The 17848-nt window shown below is 44.8% G+C and overlaps 1 protein-coding gene across 2 annotated transcripts; it reads left to right on the plus strand.

Annotated features, from left to right (window-relative positions):
• Positions 1-156: 156 nt before the first annotated feature.
• LOC128769832 (olfactomedin-like protein 2A) lies at positions 157-10252 on the plus strand. 2 transcript variants are annotated; one of them, XM_053883847.1, is made up of 8 exons: positions 157-497; positions 896-1141; positions 4276-4413; positions 4850-5003; positions 5062-5370; positions 5443-5619; positions 6231-6427; positions 9443-10252. In XM_053883847.1, exons 1-8 carry the CDS (start codon positions 306-308, stop codon positions 9830-9832), a joined length of 1803 nt encoding a protein of 600 aa, XP_053739822.1. In that variant the 5' UTR covers positions 157-305; the 3' UTR covers positions 9833-10252. The 2 variants fall into 2 exon arrangements, with proteins under 2 accessions (XP_053739822.1, XP_053739823.1); XM_053883848.1 differs by having other exon boundaries at positions 5065-5370.
• Positions 10253-17848: the final 7596 nt, after the last annotated feature.

Genomic DNA, 17848 nt, shown 5'->3' on the forward strand with positions numbered 1-17848 from the left:
TCTATCTATCTATCTATCTATCTATCTATCTATCTATCTATCTGCATGCTGCGAGAGAGCGAGAGAAGAGAAAGATACATTTCTTCAAGGGGTTAAATCTGGTTCATCCCCGCTCTTCCATGTGTGAGGTCTCCCGAGCTGCTCCCATCAGCCTGAAACGCGCAGCGCTCCAACTCATTTTTGATGATGGACTTAAAAAATTCTCATACCTCCGCGGACTTCTGAATCACCTCCATCTGCATTTAACTCAGTAGTACTTTCAAGTACTTTCAGAATCATCCTGTTCTCAGTTTCGTCCCTTGGAAATGTGGTCCTTCTTCTTCCTGCTGTCCTGCAGTGTCGGCGGGCTGGACGGCATGACCGGGCCGACACCGAGTGACCGGGTGCTGACGCCAACACCGCAGGCGAGCGTCAGAAACGATCTTTCCTCGAGGGAGCCCGAGCGACCCACTGCAAAACCTCTGGAAGACGAACAGAACCGAGAGAGCGTCCGCCAGGTATGCTTTGTTTCGCGCGAATAATTGTACAGTTAAAGCATTATTCACGTTTGAATGAACTCTTCGAATCCATCCACTTATCTCGACGACTTTTTATTTAAAATGTTCATATCATATTTTCGATCTGGATTTAAATTCGGTTTGTCACTTCACATTAATACATTATCCCCCTCAAAAGGACAAGAGGGACATGCGTACGTGTGCGTCCACCTCACCATGGAAAGTTTCTTTATCCTCTGTGTGGTCGCTTACGTAACTGACTTTAACCAAAAAGTCTCTGTGTATTAGGCCCTCTTGTGTAAACAGCTGCATCAGCAGGAGTTTCCACTTGCAGGTCCAAACATTTTCTTTCAAGTGAATGTAACAAATTCTGATACTTTGTTTTTTGTTCTCTTCAGTTGCTTGGAGACTATGACAAAGTCAGGACTGTATCATCAGGTTCTGACTGTGTCTGTCGTTGCACTGTACGACCCATCAGAATTCCTCGGGGCAGCCAAGAGACCAGTGACCAGACGTGTGTCCAGGAGGAGTCCTACACACTGACCATAGAGACTTCTGGCTCTGACTGTCGGAGGTGTGAATGCACGGCTCCTCTGTCAGCTGTTCTCCGCTCCAAACAACTGATGAAGGGAAGCCATGTCAGGGTCAGCATGCTTCATCCTGTTACTTCAATTGGTTCTGGTTCTTTAGTGTCATGCCTTTCAAGATGGACTGCAATAATCATTACTGGAAAGATCTCTGTATGAGATGGAAAACTCCAGTCAGTCACCACAAATCTCTCCAGTGGACTGCATGGTGCTGACTGCACAACTTTCTGGTGGTCAAATAAAAAAAAAAAAAAGACGTATGTAGGAGTAGACTGGCAACAGTGAGAAAAGAAAGTGGAACGTGATGTTTTAATTGTTTTTGAACCAAGTTAATCACAATATTACCACTACAACTAATAGTATTAATAATAATAATGGGATGAAAATGGTAACTATGTAAATAATGACATTGAAACATGTACAAGTCAGATTGTTAAGTTTGAGTTGAATATTTTAAATAAAAATGTCAATAATAGCTTTAGCATAATGCTAAAATGATGAGATAATAAAAAAAGGTCTATTCCAGGGTACTAGAGAGGAGACTACGGCCAATAGTCGAACCTCAGATCCAGGAGGAACAGTGTGGTTTTCATCCCGGTCGTGGAACGCTGGACCAGCTCTATACCCTCCATCGGGTGCTCGAGGGTTCATGGGAGTTCGCCCAACCAGTCCACATGTGCTTTGTGGATTTGGAGAAGGCGTTCGACTGTGTCCCTCGCGATGTCCTGTGGGGGGTGCTCCGGGAATATGGGGTACGGGGCCCTCTGCTAGGGGCTGTCCGGTCCCTGTATGACAGGAGCAGGAGCATGGTTCGCATTGCTGTCAGTGAATAAGACTTGTTCCTGGTGCATGTTGGTCTCCGCCAGGGCTGCCCTTTGTCACCGGTTCTGTTCATCACTTTTATGGACAGAATTTCTAGGCGTAGCCAGGGGTCGGAGGGGATCCGGTTCGGGAACCACAGAATTTCATCTCTGCTATTTGCGGACGATGTTGTTCTGCTGGCCTCATCGGACCGGGACCTTCAGCATGCGCTGGGGCGGTTTGCAGCTGAGTGTGAAGCGGCCGGGATGAGGATCATCACCTCCAAGTCTGAGGCCATGGTTCTCGACCGGAATAAGGTGGTTTGCTCTCTCCAGGTCGGTGGAGAGTTCTTGCCCCAAGTGGTGGAGTTTAAGTATCTCGGGGTCTTGTTCTCGAGTGAGGGAAACGGGGACCGTGAGATTGATAGACGGGTTGGTGCAGCGGCAGCAGTGATGCAGTCGCTGTATTGGACCGTTGTGGTGAAGAGGGAGCTGAGTCACAAGACGAAGCTCTCGATTTACCGATCGATCTACGTTCCCACCCTCACCTATGGTCACGAGCTTTGGGTAATGACCGAAAGGATAAGATCGCGGATACAAGCGGCTGAGATGAGCTTCCTCCGCAGGGTGGCTGGGCGCACCCTTAGAGATAGGGTGAGTTCGGTCATCCGGGAGGAGCTTGGAGTGGAGCCGCTGCTCCTCCACATCGAGAGGAACCAGTTGAGGTGGCTCGGGCATCTGATCCGGATGCCCCCTGGACGCCTCCCTGGGGAGGTGTTCTGGGCATGTCCTACCGGGAGGAGACCCCGGGGAAGACCCAGGACTCGCTGGAGAGATTATGTCTCCGGTCTGGCCTGGGAACACCTCGGGATCCCCCGGGAGGGGCTAGAGGAGGTTTGTGTGTCTGCCTCCGCGACCTGACCCCCGGATAAGCGGTAGAAGAAGGAAGATATATATATATATATATATCAGTGACCCTGGAGGCTACAAGGAACCATGTTGAAATGTTGCTGCTGTTTTCAGTGTCTTCTCAGACTTGACTCAATTCAACAAAGTAACCACAAAACATTTTTTTTAATGACTGACATAGCAGAAGTAGGAAGCGTGATCAACTTCAGCAACAGAATCTCAAGTTGTTCTTCCAGTAAAGCAAACTGCCACAAAAAGGGTCAGTGTTGCTCTTTATTTTCAAGGGTTGCCATAATCCGTAAGAACAAAGTCAGATTCACACTGGACAAAAATAAAACCATTAATTTTAGAACCACCACTTTAATTCTGCACCACTCAACTCCACAAAAGTAAAAAGTGCCCACTGTCACCAAACAACTCATGCCAGAGCCACCACACTACTCAGAAGGAAATTAATTAAACACCTTCTTCTTGAATACAATTTCCACAAACAACTTGTCACCAGAGCTGACAGTAGTTTCCGGAAGGATTCCACACACATAAAAATTTTCAAAATCTTAAACCTTTTTTTGTCTGTCAGAGACCCTACACTTTAAGATCCAAAGTCTGCCATTGATCATCGTGTGTGGTATGCACCTATAGTTTCATCGCTCCACACCACACATAGAAAGATTCTGCCTCACTGCCTCAAGAATCACCTCCTCCTCACATGTAATAAAACGAGATGGAGACGTTAGAAATAAAAAACACAACTCACAACCATCCTCACTCCCATTGTTTCATGTATTCACATTGGGGAAGTGGACTTTTGTGTCTGATACTGACGGCAAAGGCAACCTTTAGCGCTGCATGTTGAAGCATAGGCGTAAAACAAAAAAAGTTGTATGTAGTGCTCGAGGCAACAGTCTGCTTTCCCAACGTCAATACATTGTGCCACAGGACTGAGGATGTGTTATTGAAAGTGCATTGGCTGATAGTGGTTTTATTTATTTATTTATTTTCATTAGACGAATATAAAGAAGCATCATTCAGAAACATCATTGTGGCGTCTGACAACCAATATGCCGCTAGCTGGCCTCGTCATCCTGATACCATACAAGTTCACACACAAGCGCGTTTGTAGCGTCTTTGTGGGGACCACTCATTGACATAGTGCTTTCCCCTGCCTCTCAACTTAACCATCCAAAACCTTAACCAGGATCAGAACCAAAGTTCAACCATAATTACAATGATCCAGTTGTCTTGATGCCAAATGGTCCCCACATTGGCATAAGGTCCACACAAGGATAGTTTTTTTGTCCAGAATTGGCCTTTATGGTTTATGTCCACACCTGCACTAGATTGGTCTTTGGGCAAAAATGAAGTCATCATTTAATCATCATTTAAGTATTGCAGTGATGTTAAAAGGTAAAATAAATGTTTTACCTTCAGGACAAGCCAACTTGCTGAGCAACTGAACTTGACTTTGCGACCTGTTTTCAGGCTGTTACTAACGGAAAAAGTGCTGAAGGCAAGGCAAAAGAAAAAGACAAGAAGAGTCTGCAGAAGAAAAAGAAGACAAATAATTCAAAGTTGGAAGATGATGAAGGACAGAGAAATGTCCAAACTACTAACAAGCAAGTATGTCATCCCGGTGTTGATGATTTTTGTTGTGGTTATTTTGCTGTGAAAGTTTGGTTGGAGTGACATCTCACTGGAGTGGGTGGGGTATGCTTTGTCCCCAGTACTCCTTCTATAAAAAAAAAAAAAAAAAAAAAAAAAAAATGAGTAGTAACAAGTGGAGCTTGAATGGACAGTCGTGTGTGGCAGAGAGCTAGTTTTCTCACTGGAAATGGTTGTGTGCAAATACATTCATAACCACCTGGTAAATTACGTGAATCTTCCGGGTGCCTCCATAGCAACAAGTTCTGAGCTTTTATTTAACAGGCACTTGACCCAACACCACACTCACTTCAGGACATTGCCTTGTTTTGGAAGAATGTTTCTCGCGAGTGGAAAGTTGGAGGGTTCTTGGCTCAAGTTGTTTTGCTCACACTCATGCATTACTGTTTACCAGGAGAGGCAACAGACAACTACGAATAAGACTAAAGCAGTTAAAGTGGAGTCAAAGGAGACCATCAAAGACAGAAGCAGCAAGGTCATCAGGGGCTGGACATTTTACATGGCAGAAGGAGCCCATTTGCCGGTGGAGAAGGAGAGACAGAAAAGTGGTAATTGGAATCACATCTTTTATAATGTATACAGTAATAGTCACGTCATCTCTCTCAGTAGATCAGTCCGTGGATGTGCAGCTCTCAGATGGGCACACAGTCACCATTCATCCTATAGTCTCACCTGCGGTTCAAACCAAACCCACTGCAACTTCAACGGCAGCTACAGAAGACTCTAAACCCACAGCTCAATCACATGTGCAACAAACTACAAAGCAACTACCCCAAGTGACACCAGTGAAGCATCCAACAACTCCACTGACAACAGTTCTAAGCTCACCCATGACCACTCGTCATGCAGGAGCTCGAAGCCGACTCGGATGGAGTGAGAGTCTAGACCAACAGCCCAAACCGACAACCACACCGGGTAAATCATTGCATTGGAAGTTTGTCATGGTTCTTGATCTTGATGAAGTCTTTTTTGTGTGTGTTGTTGAAGCTATGTGCAAAGACACGGTGGCCAGTATTTCAGAACCAGTCCTACACAACTCTTATGGCCTCAGCGATGGAATCTGGATGAAAGATGCACGTGGTCACGGCAATGTCATTTACCTGACCAATGGTCACTATGGCAATGAGTTGCTGGAGTTCAGAGACATGACAACCTTCAAGCTAGGTAAAGTGCTGACAGTTTTGTAACATTTGATCCACATGTCAATCATGCATCCTGCGATAGCGACAAAGCATTCATTCACATGGACACAACCACCAGATTTATCTTGACCTGGGGTATTCAACTCAGTCCTAAAAGGACTGGGGTGGTGCAGGCTTTTGATTCAACCAATGAAGCACACACTCTGGAATCAATGAGGTGCCCGAAGACTGGCATCATTTGATCGTCAGTCTGGTGCTGCTTGTTTCAGTAGACACCTTATTCGTTACTAAAGTGTTTCTTGACTGGTTGGAACATCGACCTCCACCCCAAACCTGGCCTACTAATTCATCTCGTATCTCATCTCCATTTTTTTTTTTTTTTTTTTGTCATTCTGTCAATTGTCAACTGACACACACACTTGAAAAAAAATAAATTCAGCAAGGATATGAATAATTTTGAGGACGAATGTGTATCTCTCTTTCTCTCTCTCAGAGAGCTCATCTTTTCAGGTCATCCCACAGTAAAAAAAGATGATAAAATGGATGTAGCAACCTGCCCGGTACTTGTTTAAAGCACAACATTTCTTTTCTTTGCATTTTTTTAATCTGAGGTTCTACATCTTTCCTGTCCAGGTCAGGTCAGTAATTCCTACAAGCTTCCCTACAGCTACACTGGCACCAGCCATGTGGTGTTTAATGGAGCACTATACTACAACCGGGCCTTCAGCCGGGACGTGATCAGATATGACCTCAGACAAAGATATGTGTCGGCCTGGACTACACTGCACGATGCTATCCTCGAGGAACAATCTCTCAGAAGTCGGACCGATGTAAGTGACGCAAACTCATGTTTTTTTATCTGACATGGCAACTGGCACATTAAGTGGAACCAGATCCACAGTGCAAAGCTGAATCATTCAACAGAGATGGAAATACAACTGAGCAATATTTTCCAAAAAAGAAAAAAAAACATCTTAGTAGTGAAGGTGAAGTGAGTACAGCCGTGAGGGGGGGCTAGCCAGTTCCGCTACGCTTCCGTACGCCGGTCCCAAGCCCAGATAAATGCAGAGGGTTGTGTCAGGAAGGGCATCCGACGTAAAAACTTGCCAAACTGAAAGATGCGGATCAGACAAATGAATCTCATACCGGATCGAATCAGTGCTGTTAACCAGCAGGGTGCTGATGGAAATTGGACTACTGAAGGTCGAAGACAGAGAAGGAGAGGGGGGAGGCGTGCCAATAGACAGAGGGAGAAGAGGAAAGACAAGAGAATAGGTTTGAGAGTAGGGACTCTGAATGTGGGAACTATGACAGGGAAAACTAGAGAGTTGACTGACATGATGCAGAGGAGGAAGGTGGATATTCTATGTGTTCAGGAGACCAAGTGAAAAAGTAGCAAGGCTAGAAGCTTAGGAGCAGGGTTGTATCATGGTGTAAATGGCAAGAGGAATGGACATGCAGTTAGTGCAGATGGCGTGTGTCCTTGAGGAGAAACCTTTTGAATTGATGAACTGCATAGGGAGTACACCCAGAGATGAGAGAGTGGTCATTGGGGCAGACTTTGCAAAAAGGATGGAAATGGCTGGGGTCAATATTTTCTTCCAGAAGAGAGAGGAGGAGTCTTTCTGAAAGGGGGGCAATGTCTGGTTCCTTTAATGAGACTGTGGCTACAAAGAAAATAAATGAAGGATCCAAATGATCCAAATTTCAGTCAGCTGTAAATTATGCATTCTTTTATTTGTGTTGACAATATCTGCATTAAAGGAAGCAGGACCTTGAAAACTTCTGATCTGGGTTTGTGGAGGGAGTTCATTAGTAGATGCTTGAGCTCAGCATCAGCACCGGGGGACCCCTCCCCCTGTTGCTCTCTTCCTTCAGTGTCCTGCACATAATGGAAGTTGACTTCAATTACACCCCGTAATGAAAAATTGTAATAACACAGCAATAGAGTTAACCTAAAGCAAGTCATGTCACTATGACAGTGCTTAAATGACGTAGTACAAGCTCATTTAATAAGAAATGGAATAATGCTAGAAATTGCTATTTCTACATACGTCGAGACCAGGAGTAGATCAGGAGGGGCCAGTGGCAGGTGGAGGAGATGCAGCAGCACCAAGTGAGGCAGGAGGAAGGTCCATCCTTCTCCTCCTCCTCCTCATCATCACCAACATCATGAGTGGATCCATCCATACCTCATGATTCACCTGTTGCTGCTGCTGTATCTCCAGTCATGTCCCCCGAGGTTCCTCCTGGAGATGAAGGGCTCCAGAAAACAGAGGACGGGCGAAGACTTCACGACTCTAGATGCCGCTGACCACTCCACTCTTCAACATCCTCCCGTCATATAAACAGACCCTTCCACTTTTCCAGGAGGTCTCATATGAATTAAGTTAAATCAGAAACAATTATTAATTATTTACCATACATATGTAGTTTCTACAGTCGCTGCACTACATTCGCCTCATAAACTAGGTAGACACTGCGTTTAGGCAAATATAACTTAAGTAAACTTAAGTCAATAAAGGTCTCAACTCACCAGGAACTGTTGTGACGAAATTCCCAAAGGACAAGATTCTTCCTATTTATGTCCCAGTAGAAATGAAAAAATGGACAATTGGTGTCACTTACAAAAGGAAGGCGGAAGGTCTGCTGCGATTAGCTTCTCCTCCTCCTGCACACGTCACCAGGGGATCCGTTCTCTGATTGGTCAACGCACCGCGACTGGCCGTAGTAGTTCAAAAATTTTGCGGTAGCCCAGTTGTGTTGTTTTGAGTGGCCGTAATCGCCCTATGATGCTCAAATCGATTAGCATCGCACACTCCAGTACCGTCGTGGCCATGTTGGTCACCTCAACTCCATTTACTTTGTAAGTAAATCAGTTGTGTCTGCTGGTGTGAACGTACCGTTACAGAGACCTCCACCTAGTCTCTCAGGCCACTGACCAATTTGGAGGAATGTCAGTTTCCGGTCAAAGAGTGCATAATTCGTCATTTCTGGTGACCAAGGTCCTGAAAGGTGAGGTTGCAGTCTGCCATTATGGGCTTGACAAAGGAGGTGGAGGGACCTGGCAGGTGAGGTCTGCAGTCAGAGCCCTCTGGGATCGAAAGTAAATAATGTTCTCTAACTGAAAACTGAAACTGAAGTAAAAGTGTACATAGATCATTTAGTGCCAACCTGTCTATTGCAGAAGAACGTGCTGAAGTGAGGCATCACTAAAAGGAAACTAGAAAGTGGTGCTATACTGACCTGACCTGCTCACGTAGCAAATCTACCTCCTGATGATTTGAGAACGGTCACTGATAGCTCCAAATGATCTCCATCCTGTCTCGGCCTTCTAATGCGTACTGTGCCGACTCAATTATCTTCAGACACAGTGTGGGTTGTGGCTGACCAATCAAGCAACCAGACATTTCAGAAGACATTTTTAAGGCCTTAATGGGCAGATGCACATTCTTTGATATATGACATTATGCTCTAGTGAAACATATTTGTGGAGGAAACAGTGATAAGACCAGACAAACACTATTAAAGAAAAGCCTGATTGAAATAGCATTAAAAAGTATTTTTTAATTAAATATAAGGATTCATGGAAAATTACAAAGTGTCATTTAGTGCTCAAAATATGCAGATGGCACTGTTTTAAATGCCATGTCATCATGGCAGAAAAACCTGCTGGTTTCCTCTGTGGTGGAGAAATAAAGCAAAAACGGGCAGATGTGTCCATCTGTGTCCATTTGTGAGACCTTTGGTGATTTCATTTTTACACTGACACGGGGGAGTCAAAGCTCAATCAGCTGTCAAAGATCTTGACAGCAGTATGAACTCATGTTGGTGCATATGTCTAGGTGGAGTTTGCAGTGGACGAGTCCGGGATATGGCTAGTTTATCCCGCTCTGGACACCGAGGGCTTCCACCAAGAAGTGATCCTGCTCAATCATGTCCGGCCTCGAGATCTCCAGACAATCAGAAGCTTCCGCACGGGTCTCAGGCGAGGTTACTACGCCAACATCTTTCTGGTGTGCGGCGTACTCTACGGTGTGGACGCCATGAACCGACACCATGCGAATGTGACTTATGCCTTTGACACACACACTCTCACTCACACTGTGCCAAATTTGGCCTTCGTCAACACACACTCACACACCACCCAGCTAACTTATTGTCCACTGGACAAGAAGCTGTATGCCTGGGACAATGGACATCAGATGACGTATGACATCGTTTTTGCCTATTAGTTAAGTGCAGAGTAATTTAAGAAAAGTTATTATAAATGTGTAGTTGATTATGATGAGAATCTTCTGGAAAAAAAAGGGATTGTTACAAAACACTTTGTTAGCAATGTAGGTAACTAGTGATGTGTGCGAGGCTTCATGAAACCTCATTATCAGTGCTCAGTACGTCAAAAATAATTTGACGTTTCATTGCAATGGTTGTCAAAAGCCAAGGATTTTAGAACAGAGAGTGCCATGTCGTGTCTACATCTGAAAATCCAGACACTGTTTCATGAAGCCTCGTAAGACCAACAGTACACTTAAAGAGCCAGGGATAAAAAGTTGTGACCTGGTTTGGCCATCCTTGATGTAAATGTTCCGACGCAGGGCTACTTTTCAAAACCAATCTACTGCCACATCAGTCAACAGTTGACATTTTTTATTGTGAATTATTCTGTGTGTATTTTTTGATCATTAAAATCACAAACTGTCTAAGAGGAAGTAATGATGATTGCGGATGAAACAACTGAAACAGAAAATAGAAGAGGTTTGTTCTCTTGCAGCAAGTTGGAGAATGTCATGTGTCGATGTTCGCCAAAAGATGAACACACAATCATTGTCTTCTTTAGTGTAACTCCACCAGCCACGTGACCTTCTGCTACAGTAGTACCCATCATGACATCTCTCCTTCAGCATCTCAAAGATAAACATGCATGCCCCCGATAGTTGCAGTTCCTTAATATGTGTATACAAATCTGGGCAGCCCATGTATAACCATGTCACTTCCCACGGCTGCTTTCAATGATGAGATTTTACCCAATCAAAACAGTATGAATAAGTAACATAAGCTGACCCACGGAACATATACTGTGAATTACCGCTTCTTTCACCTTATAATTACTTAACCGTAAACAGTATTAAGTATCATTACATGTTGAAGTGTCTCTATATCTTAGAGGTACTTCGACTTGAACAGCCCTGTATGTGGATGAATGAGTTGAACTCCTCACAGGAGGATATTTCAGTCTCTGGACAAAAGCAGAAGCATCTCCTTGGCTGGATCCAACCTCAGGAGGACTGCTGGGCGGCTGCATCAGAGGACCCTGAGGCTGTGGCTGCTGCATACCTGGAGGGTCAGCAGGCTCCGGGACTACCAGCAGATGTCTTCTATTGCATCACAGTACAGCACCAATGTCTGTCTTCACCATGTAAGACTGGGGCTCTGTGCACTTGCCAATTACCTTCGCAGATGTTCTCCACCCCTTTTTCTCCATCTAGCATCACTTTGATGGTTTGCCCAGTTTGAAGTTGAGGGCAAAGAGGACTGGTGATAGTGTGAACAAACCCATACTTTGGCAGAGGTCCTGTAACTCATCCGAGATGAATTGTGTAGCATTGTTGTTCACTAGTTGCAGCAGGATTCCCCATCTCGCCAACATGCCCTTGAGCCTGGTAATGACTTGGAGACTAGATGTAAAAGACAGGTGAGCAATTTCAATATCTCTCAAGTAGTAGTCAGTCACGGTGAGATAATCTTGTCTCTCTAGCTTGCACAGCTCAGCAATGGGGTGAACGGATGCAGCTCCGAGGAGAGAACTTTCCTTCGTAGTTGGCAAGACCCAGGACCTGTTTAAGTTTGGTAATATTAGTTGGACTTGGCATCTATGTTGTGGCACTAACTTTGTCACTGTCGGGTCTCATGCCTTCTGTGCTAATGATGTGGTCCAAGTACTGCATTTCAGGTTTTCCAAAATGACAGCCTGTTCAACTGATATATATGGTCTTCAGCACGACATCAAGATGGGTATTATGCTCTTGCCTTGTTACTCTATAAACTAACTTGCCATCCATCACCACAACGAGTCCATCATGATCCTTTTACAGCGTCCTCATCTGCCTCTGGAACATTTCTGGAGCTGATGTAATTCCAATGAGGTCCCCATCAGGGTTATGAAAGTTGTCAGCTTTTGACAGTATCCAACAGAATCTAGCTAAATCACAGGCATTATTGATGGTTGAAAACACTTCAGCTCCAACCAGCTTGGGAGCAATATCCTCCAATGTGACGTGTGACTATATAAGAATAATGTCACCTCAAAATTTGGGGCACCACCTGAGATAAAGTTGTCAGGAAACTATTAAGATAATAAGCAAATTAATTCATAAAATAATGTAATCAATCTCTATATCTGAAGTCAAGTATGAGTTTATTTTTTTAAAAAGCAGAACAGAACAGGACAGAATATGCAATGAGATGAAATCGAGATGATTCCTTCAATATCGCGGTGGAGGACGTAAGCCAGCTGTAATGTAATGTCAAAGTTATCTCAGACGTGTGCATAAACTTGATGGGAAAATTGTAATTTTCTAGTCTAACTGTAAGACTCATTAATGCAGAGTGACAAACGTCTTACTTTGTGGCGATGGATGGAAGGATGAGGAGGGATGATGAGATGCATTGATGAGGGGTGAGATGAGTCAATGAATGGGCTGGACTGGAGACGTGGCAGGAGGCGAGCAGCTTTTGGAGCCGATGTCCTGGCTCTCAAGCCGGACGCGCTGGTGGGGATGTACTCGCTGCGTCAAGGTGGAGGTGGCGGCCTTGGGCCTCAAGGGTCCTTTGTTGCAGACGGGAAGTGACCGTTGCCATCTCAATTTAAGATTTCAACCAAGACTAAACATGACCATGTTAACACACAAATATGAATATGAACCATTCACTTTCAGAATCGGAATCTCGCTTGTGTGACTGTCTTGTGGGATGGGTTCCTCTTTTTCAGAGAAGCATACATTTAAACACAAATAAATATCAACATACACATCTGACTTAAGTTCCTTCTGAGGCATGTCAGCCTGGGAGGGGTTGACTCACAGGTCAGGCCTGCGAGGTCAGCCTTGGGTTCAACAACTTATCTCCTGGAATAGTCTTCCTATTAGGTTCTCCGAACAATTGCTCACTTTATGGCCACTTTGGCAAACCCCCAAATAGCCGGAGCTGGATACTGAGGTTGTAAAGCCAGAGGGGCCGTCATAGGTTTTGACGTGTGACCATTCACAGGACTCCACTCTTGTATCTTGGAGGAGTTGGCAGGATGCATTTCTTGTGCTTCACTTCCTTGTTTAAACGCTTTAGGTCAACACACACAGACCTACTTCTTGTTCTTTTTCTCAACTGGAACCATTGGGGCACAGCAATCTGAGGGTCCAGTAACCTCCTCAAAAATTCCCAGTGCCAAGATGTGTCTGAGTTCCACCTTGGCTTTAGGTAGGAGGGGAAACAGTCTAATCATGTAGGCAGTGACTGGCAGGAAGCTTTTAGTTCTACCTTTAGAGGGTCACACTTGTACAAAAATCTATCTCCCAAGACATCACCAGACAAACAGTGTCCATTCCATCAACTCTCATGACCAGTCCCATCCTCGTGGCAATACTCCGTCCCAGGAAGTTGTGAGTGTAAGTCCCAAGAATTTCACTTCTAACTTTGCTGCCAGGACTGGTGATGGGTCTATGCTAGAGGGGCTCAAACGATGGGTCTATGTGAGAGGGGCTCAAACGTTTTGGCTCACTGGCCACATTGACATAAAAAAATGTTTTATTTACATGTCACCAACGAGGGGAATTATTGTATTTCCTTTTATTTTGCTTCGTTTTACTATGCTGTCTGCTGCTAGGTAGATCTGATAATGGTGGACCAACAGACTGGGACTACCCATCTCAAAGACTGAGCACCACAGGAGGTCTTTTCTTCCTGTGGCAATAAAAACATACAATTCATCCCTGAAAAAATGACAATGAAGGATTCTTTAGCACATTTTTCTGTTCATTCTGCTCTTGAATCTGCATTTTCTTGCACATTGTTTCTAAGGTCTTTTGTATAGCTTTTTGCACTTTGCATAATATTTCTTTCTCATTTTATTGTGATATGTTGTGTGTACAGAGCATGTTACAAACACAATTTCCCTTGGGATTAATAAAGTTTTCTGATTCTGATTCTGACAACTGCCTGACCTGGATAAATGAAAGTTAAAATAAAAATCAATTAAATGCTAATTAAATTGACTCAAACTCAAACAAATAAAGAATCAACATATAACATGTTTGCATTAATGTGAAGGGTGATCCTGAGATCTGGACTGCAGTTAATGGGGCAGGTCTGGCTCAAAAGCAGTGGTTTTAATGGGCAAGATGTCACGCTGCTGGGACTCAGTGTGGTGGGGTGGGCAGCAAAGCAGGTGAGAAATGTGGACTCAGAGGTCTCAAAAACACCACCAGGGGAATTTCACCCCAAGAACAGAAGGACACGTAAGTTGGTGACACTAGACAGACATGGTTACCCCAAAGTTACAATTTATTTTCTCAGTCACATAATAAAATCTTTTGTTTAAAATCTTTTCACATTGACAAAAAAACCCAATAAAAACTGCAACACACTGGAGTACAACCGGGCTTACCAGACCACAGCAGCTGCTGGGGAAAGGGAGAAGGAGGCCCTACACTGATCACCAGCAGTGAATCCGCCACCATTCCTGGATCATCTAAGCTGTAGAGAGAGGGAGAAGGACCAGTACCAGCAGTGCCCCATGGTCCACAGCCGACACAAACAGATGCACAAACACCTGATCGCAGCCGAACACCAGGAGCTGGGATCCATGGAAAAAGGTGAGGAAGAAAGCATCATCTCCTTCACACCTTCACCTTCTTCTACCGCTTATCCGGGGTCGGGTCGCGGAGGCAGCATTCGGAGCAGGGAAGCCCAAACTTCCCGGTCCGCACAAACCTCCTCCAGTTCCTCCCGGGGGATCCCGAGGCGTTCCCAGGCCAGACCGGAGACATAATCTCTCCAGCGAGTCCTGGGTCTTCCCCGGGGTCTCCTCCCGGTAGGACATGCACGGAACACCTCCCCAGGGAGGCGTCCAGGGGGCATCCGGATCAGATGCCCGAGCCACCTCAGCTGGTTCCTCTCGATGTGGAGGAGCAGCGGCTCCACCCCGAGCTCCTCCCGGATGACCGAACTCCTCACCCTATCTCTAAGCCACCCTGCGGAGGAAACTCATCTCAGCCACTTGTATCCGCGATCTCATCCTTTCGGTCATTATCCAAAGCTCGTGACCATAGGTGACGGTGGGAACGTAGATCGATCAGTAAATCGAGAGCTTCGTCTTGTGACTGAGCTCTCTCTTCACCATGACGGTCCGATACAGCGACCGCATCACTGCTTCCGCTGCACCAACCCGTCTATCAATCTCACGCTCCCTTTTTCCCTCACTCGAGAACAAGACCCCGAGATACTTAAACTCCGCCACTTGAGGCAAGAACTCTCCACCAACCTGGAGAGAGCAAACCACCGTGTTCCGGTCGAGAACCATGGCCTCAGACTTGGAGGTGCTGATCCTCATCCCGGCCGCTTCACACTCGGCTGCAAACCGACCCAGCGCATGGTGAAGGTCCCGGTCCGATGAGGCCAGCAGAACAACATCGTCCGCAAATAGCAGAGATGAAATTCTGTGGTTCCCGAACCGGATCCCCTCCGACCCCTGGCTATGCCTAGAAATTCTGTCCATAAAAGTGATGAACAGAACCGGTGACAAAGGGCAGCCCTGGCGGACACCAACATGCACCGGAAACAGGTCTGATTTACTGCTGGCAATGCGAACCATGCTCCTGCTCCGGTCATACAAGGAGCGGACAGCCCCTAGCAGAGGGTCCCGCACCCCATATTCCCGGAGCACCCCCCACAGGACATTGCGAGGGACACGGTCGAACGCCTTCTCCAAATCCACAAAGCACATGTGGACTGGTTGGGCGAACTCCCATGAACCCCCGAGCACCCGATGGAGGGTATAGAGCTGGTCCAGTGTTCCTTCACAATAGTTGCAAAATCCCTGAAACGGAGGTGAAACTCCTCAGCCAGAGATGAGATATTTGCAGTATACCTCCTAATTTGCGCACTGATATTGTGCGCTATCAAACAGGTCCTTATCGCTTGCAGAGATCGGAAATGTGTGGTATTGGGCTGCGTTTGCGACAGGTTGCATGTGGAAAAGTAGCAGCTTTGTCCGAAAGGCTTTGATATGTGAACAAGGCCTCCTGAATATAAGATTTTATTCAGAAACGAGCAAGTTTCAGAATTCTGCCCAAGGAAGCATGTTGTTGATGATGACAGCTCAACTGTCCCTCTGAAGCGCGGATTCTGGCACTTCGGTTAAACTAGTTGATCAGCCACACTAAAAGCACTAATATAGAAGGAAAACAGGACAATGTGGACATGAATTTTTCATGAACATCGGACCAACACTCGCTAACAGTGTTGGGAGGGTTACTTTTAAAATGTATTCCACTGCAGATTACAGAATACATCCCTCAAGAAGTACTTTATGAGGTATTACTGACAATCAGTAACATATTTCAGATACTTTGGATTACTTTATATACTGTCATCATTTTAACAACTGGTGGTCAAGCTCAAGCCACCCTCAATAGAAAATACATTTGCTACATAGCCACAAAGACAAGGAAAGCTCAAAATAAGTTGAAGTATACTTACACAAAGACGAAAAACATTTTTAATTATCCCTTGAAACACTTGGTGAGAAAGAAAGAGTATCATGACACCATTTACCTCCCAACAAATGCATGCAAAAAAGTGTCAAGTGCTCAAGAATCTCTATAATTCTAACACTACACTTTTACTTAGCACAAAGGAATTTGATAATGTTGAGCACAAACATGTTCAGGCCAGATGAAAAAATATACTTTTCAATCTATTCGAACAGCATCAGCTATATTTGGTGATAATGGTATAGGTATAAGAAGGCAGTTTAAGCACATCTGAATATGGTTATTTGTAGCTTGTGGGTAAGTTAGTTTGTCATCAACCACGGACTCTGGTTTGTATTTATGCATGAACTTCAGATAACACCGGTTTACGACTTTAGCTCAATAACAAGGGAGTGACGAAAAATATACGTAAAAATATAGTAAAGATCATAGCAATAGTGCAATGAAAACAGTGACGTGACACATTAGGCTGCTAGTTAACCACAAGCAAAACAAGGTAGCTTCAGTCACTTTGCTATAATTGTTCCAAAAAAAAAAAACTTACTCGGAACTGCTAGTTCAGGTTGGATGTGGAGCTTTCCTAACTGCAGAGCAGCTTGGTTGCTGGCAAACAGTGTTGCACTGTCACATTTCGCTGTGGTGGCAAATGCTATCCAGCAGTCGTTTTACAGCATTTTACAGTAACTGCAGTCATGGGAAACGTCAAAGTACCACAGAGTAATCTATTCATCTTAACAATGCCGACTGACTGTATTCTAAATACTACCACTGAAAACTGTAAAAGAATACAGTTACTCATAATTTGTATTCAGAATATGTAACACCGGTCGTGTATTCCGTTACTCCCCAACAATGCTCCATGAGCTACAGGCACAAAATAAAGGACACATATAAATCTGGAGTGGGAGGAGTTGGAGCCTCAGATCCATGTTCATGAGCGGAGCAGTCAAGGAATGGCATTATGGACGTGGTATCGTAAAACAAACTATAGGTTGCATCACAGGTCTTTTTTGGAAGACTCCATCCAGAGCTGTTTTTTTTTTTACCATTTTCTTTCATCATGGTCATTTAACCAGTTTTATGAGCTCTATCTTATGGGCATTGTCTGTCCTTGACTAGGACCAGGTCCTGTGTTGCCTGTCTCAGGTTAAAGGAGTCATGTAAGTCTAACAGGTCAGCAGCCATGGATTGGCTCAGGCAGCAGACACGAACGAAGACACCTATGCTCCCAGTTGCAAAACGGCCAACCTCATAATATGAGCTGAGATCAAAACTTGAGAGCGCTGTATCTGACTAAATAAAAAATAGGCAGAATATACAAACCAGTTTGAGGTTACTTTACTAAATCCCACACACTTCAACCATGACCTTGAAACTTTGTTACAGACATTAACACATACATCAATTACAATGAGAATTAAGTTTGATTACATGAAAAGCCTTTCGTCTTGCTGCTTTCATCCATTCCTATTCTGATGAACT

This window comes from Synchiropus splendidus, chromosome 13 (assembly GCF_027744825.2).
Source record: "Synchiropus splendidus isolate RoL2022-P1 chromosome 13, RoL_Sspl_1.0, whole genome shotgun sequence".
NCBI lineage: Eukaryota > Metazoa > Chordata > Actinopteri > Syngnathiformes > Callionymidae > Synchiropus > Synchiropus splendidus.

Coding starts and splice junctions, on each gene's coding strand:
- LOC128769832 (XM_053883847.1), top strand. CDS start 306: ATGTGGTCCTTCTTCTTCCTGCTGTCCTGCAGTGTCGGCGGGCTGGAC. Junction 1,142..4,275: donor TGAAGGGAAGCCATGTCAGG/GTCAGCATGCTT, acceptor ACCTGTTTTCAG/GCTGTTACTAACGGAAAAAG. Junction 5,620..6,230: donor CATGACAACCTTCAAGCTAG/GTAAAGTGCTGA, acceptor TTTCCTGTCCAG/GTCAGGTCAGTAATTCCTAC.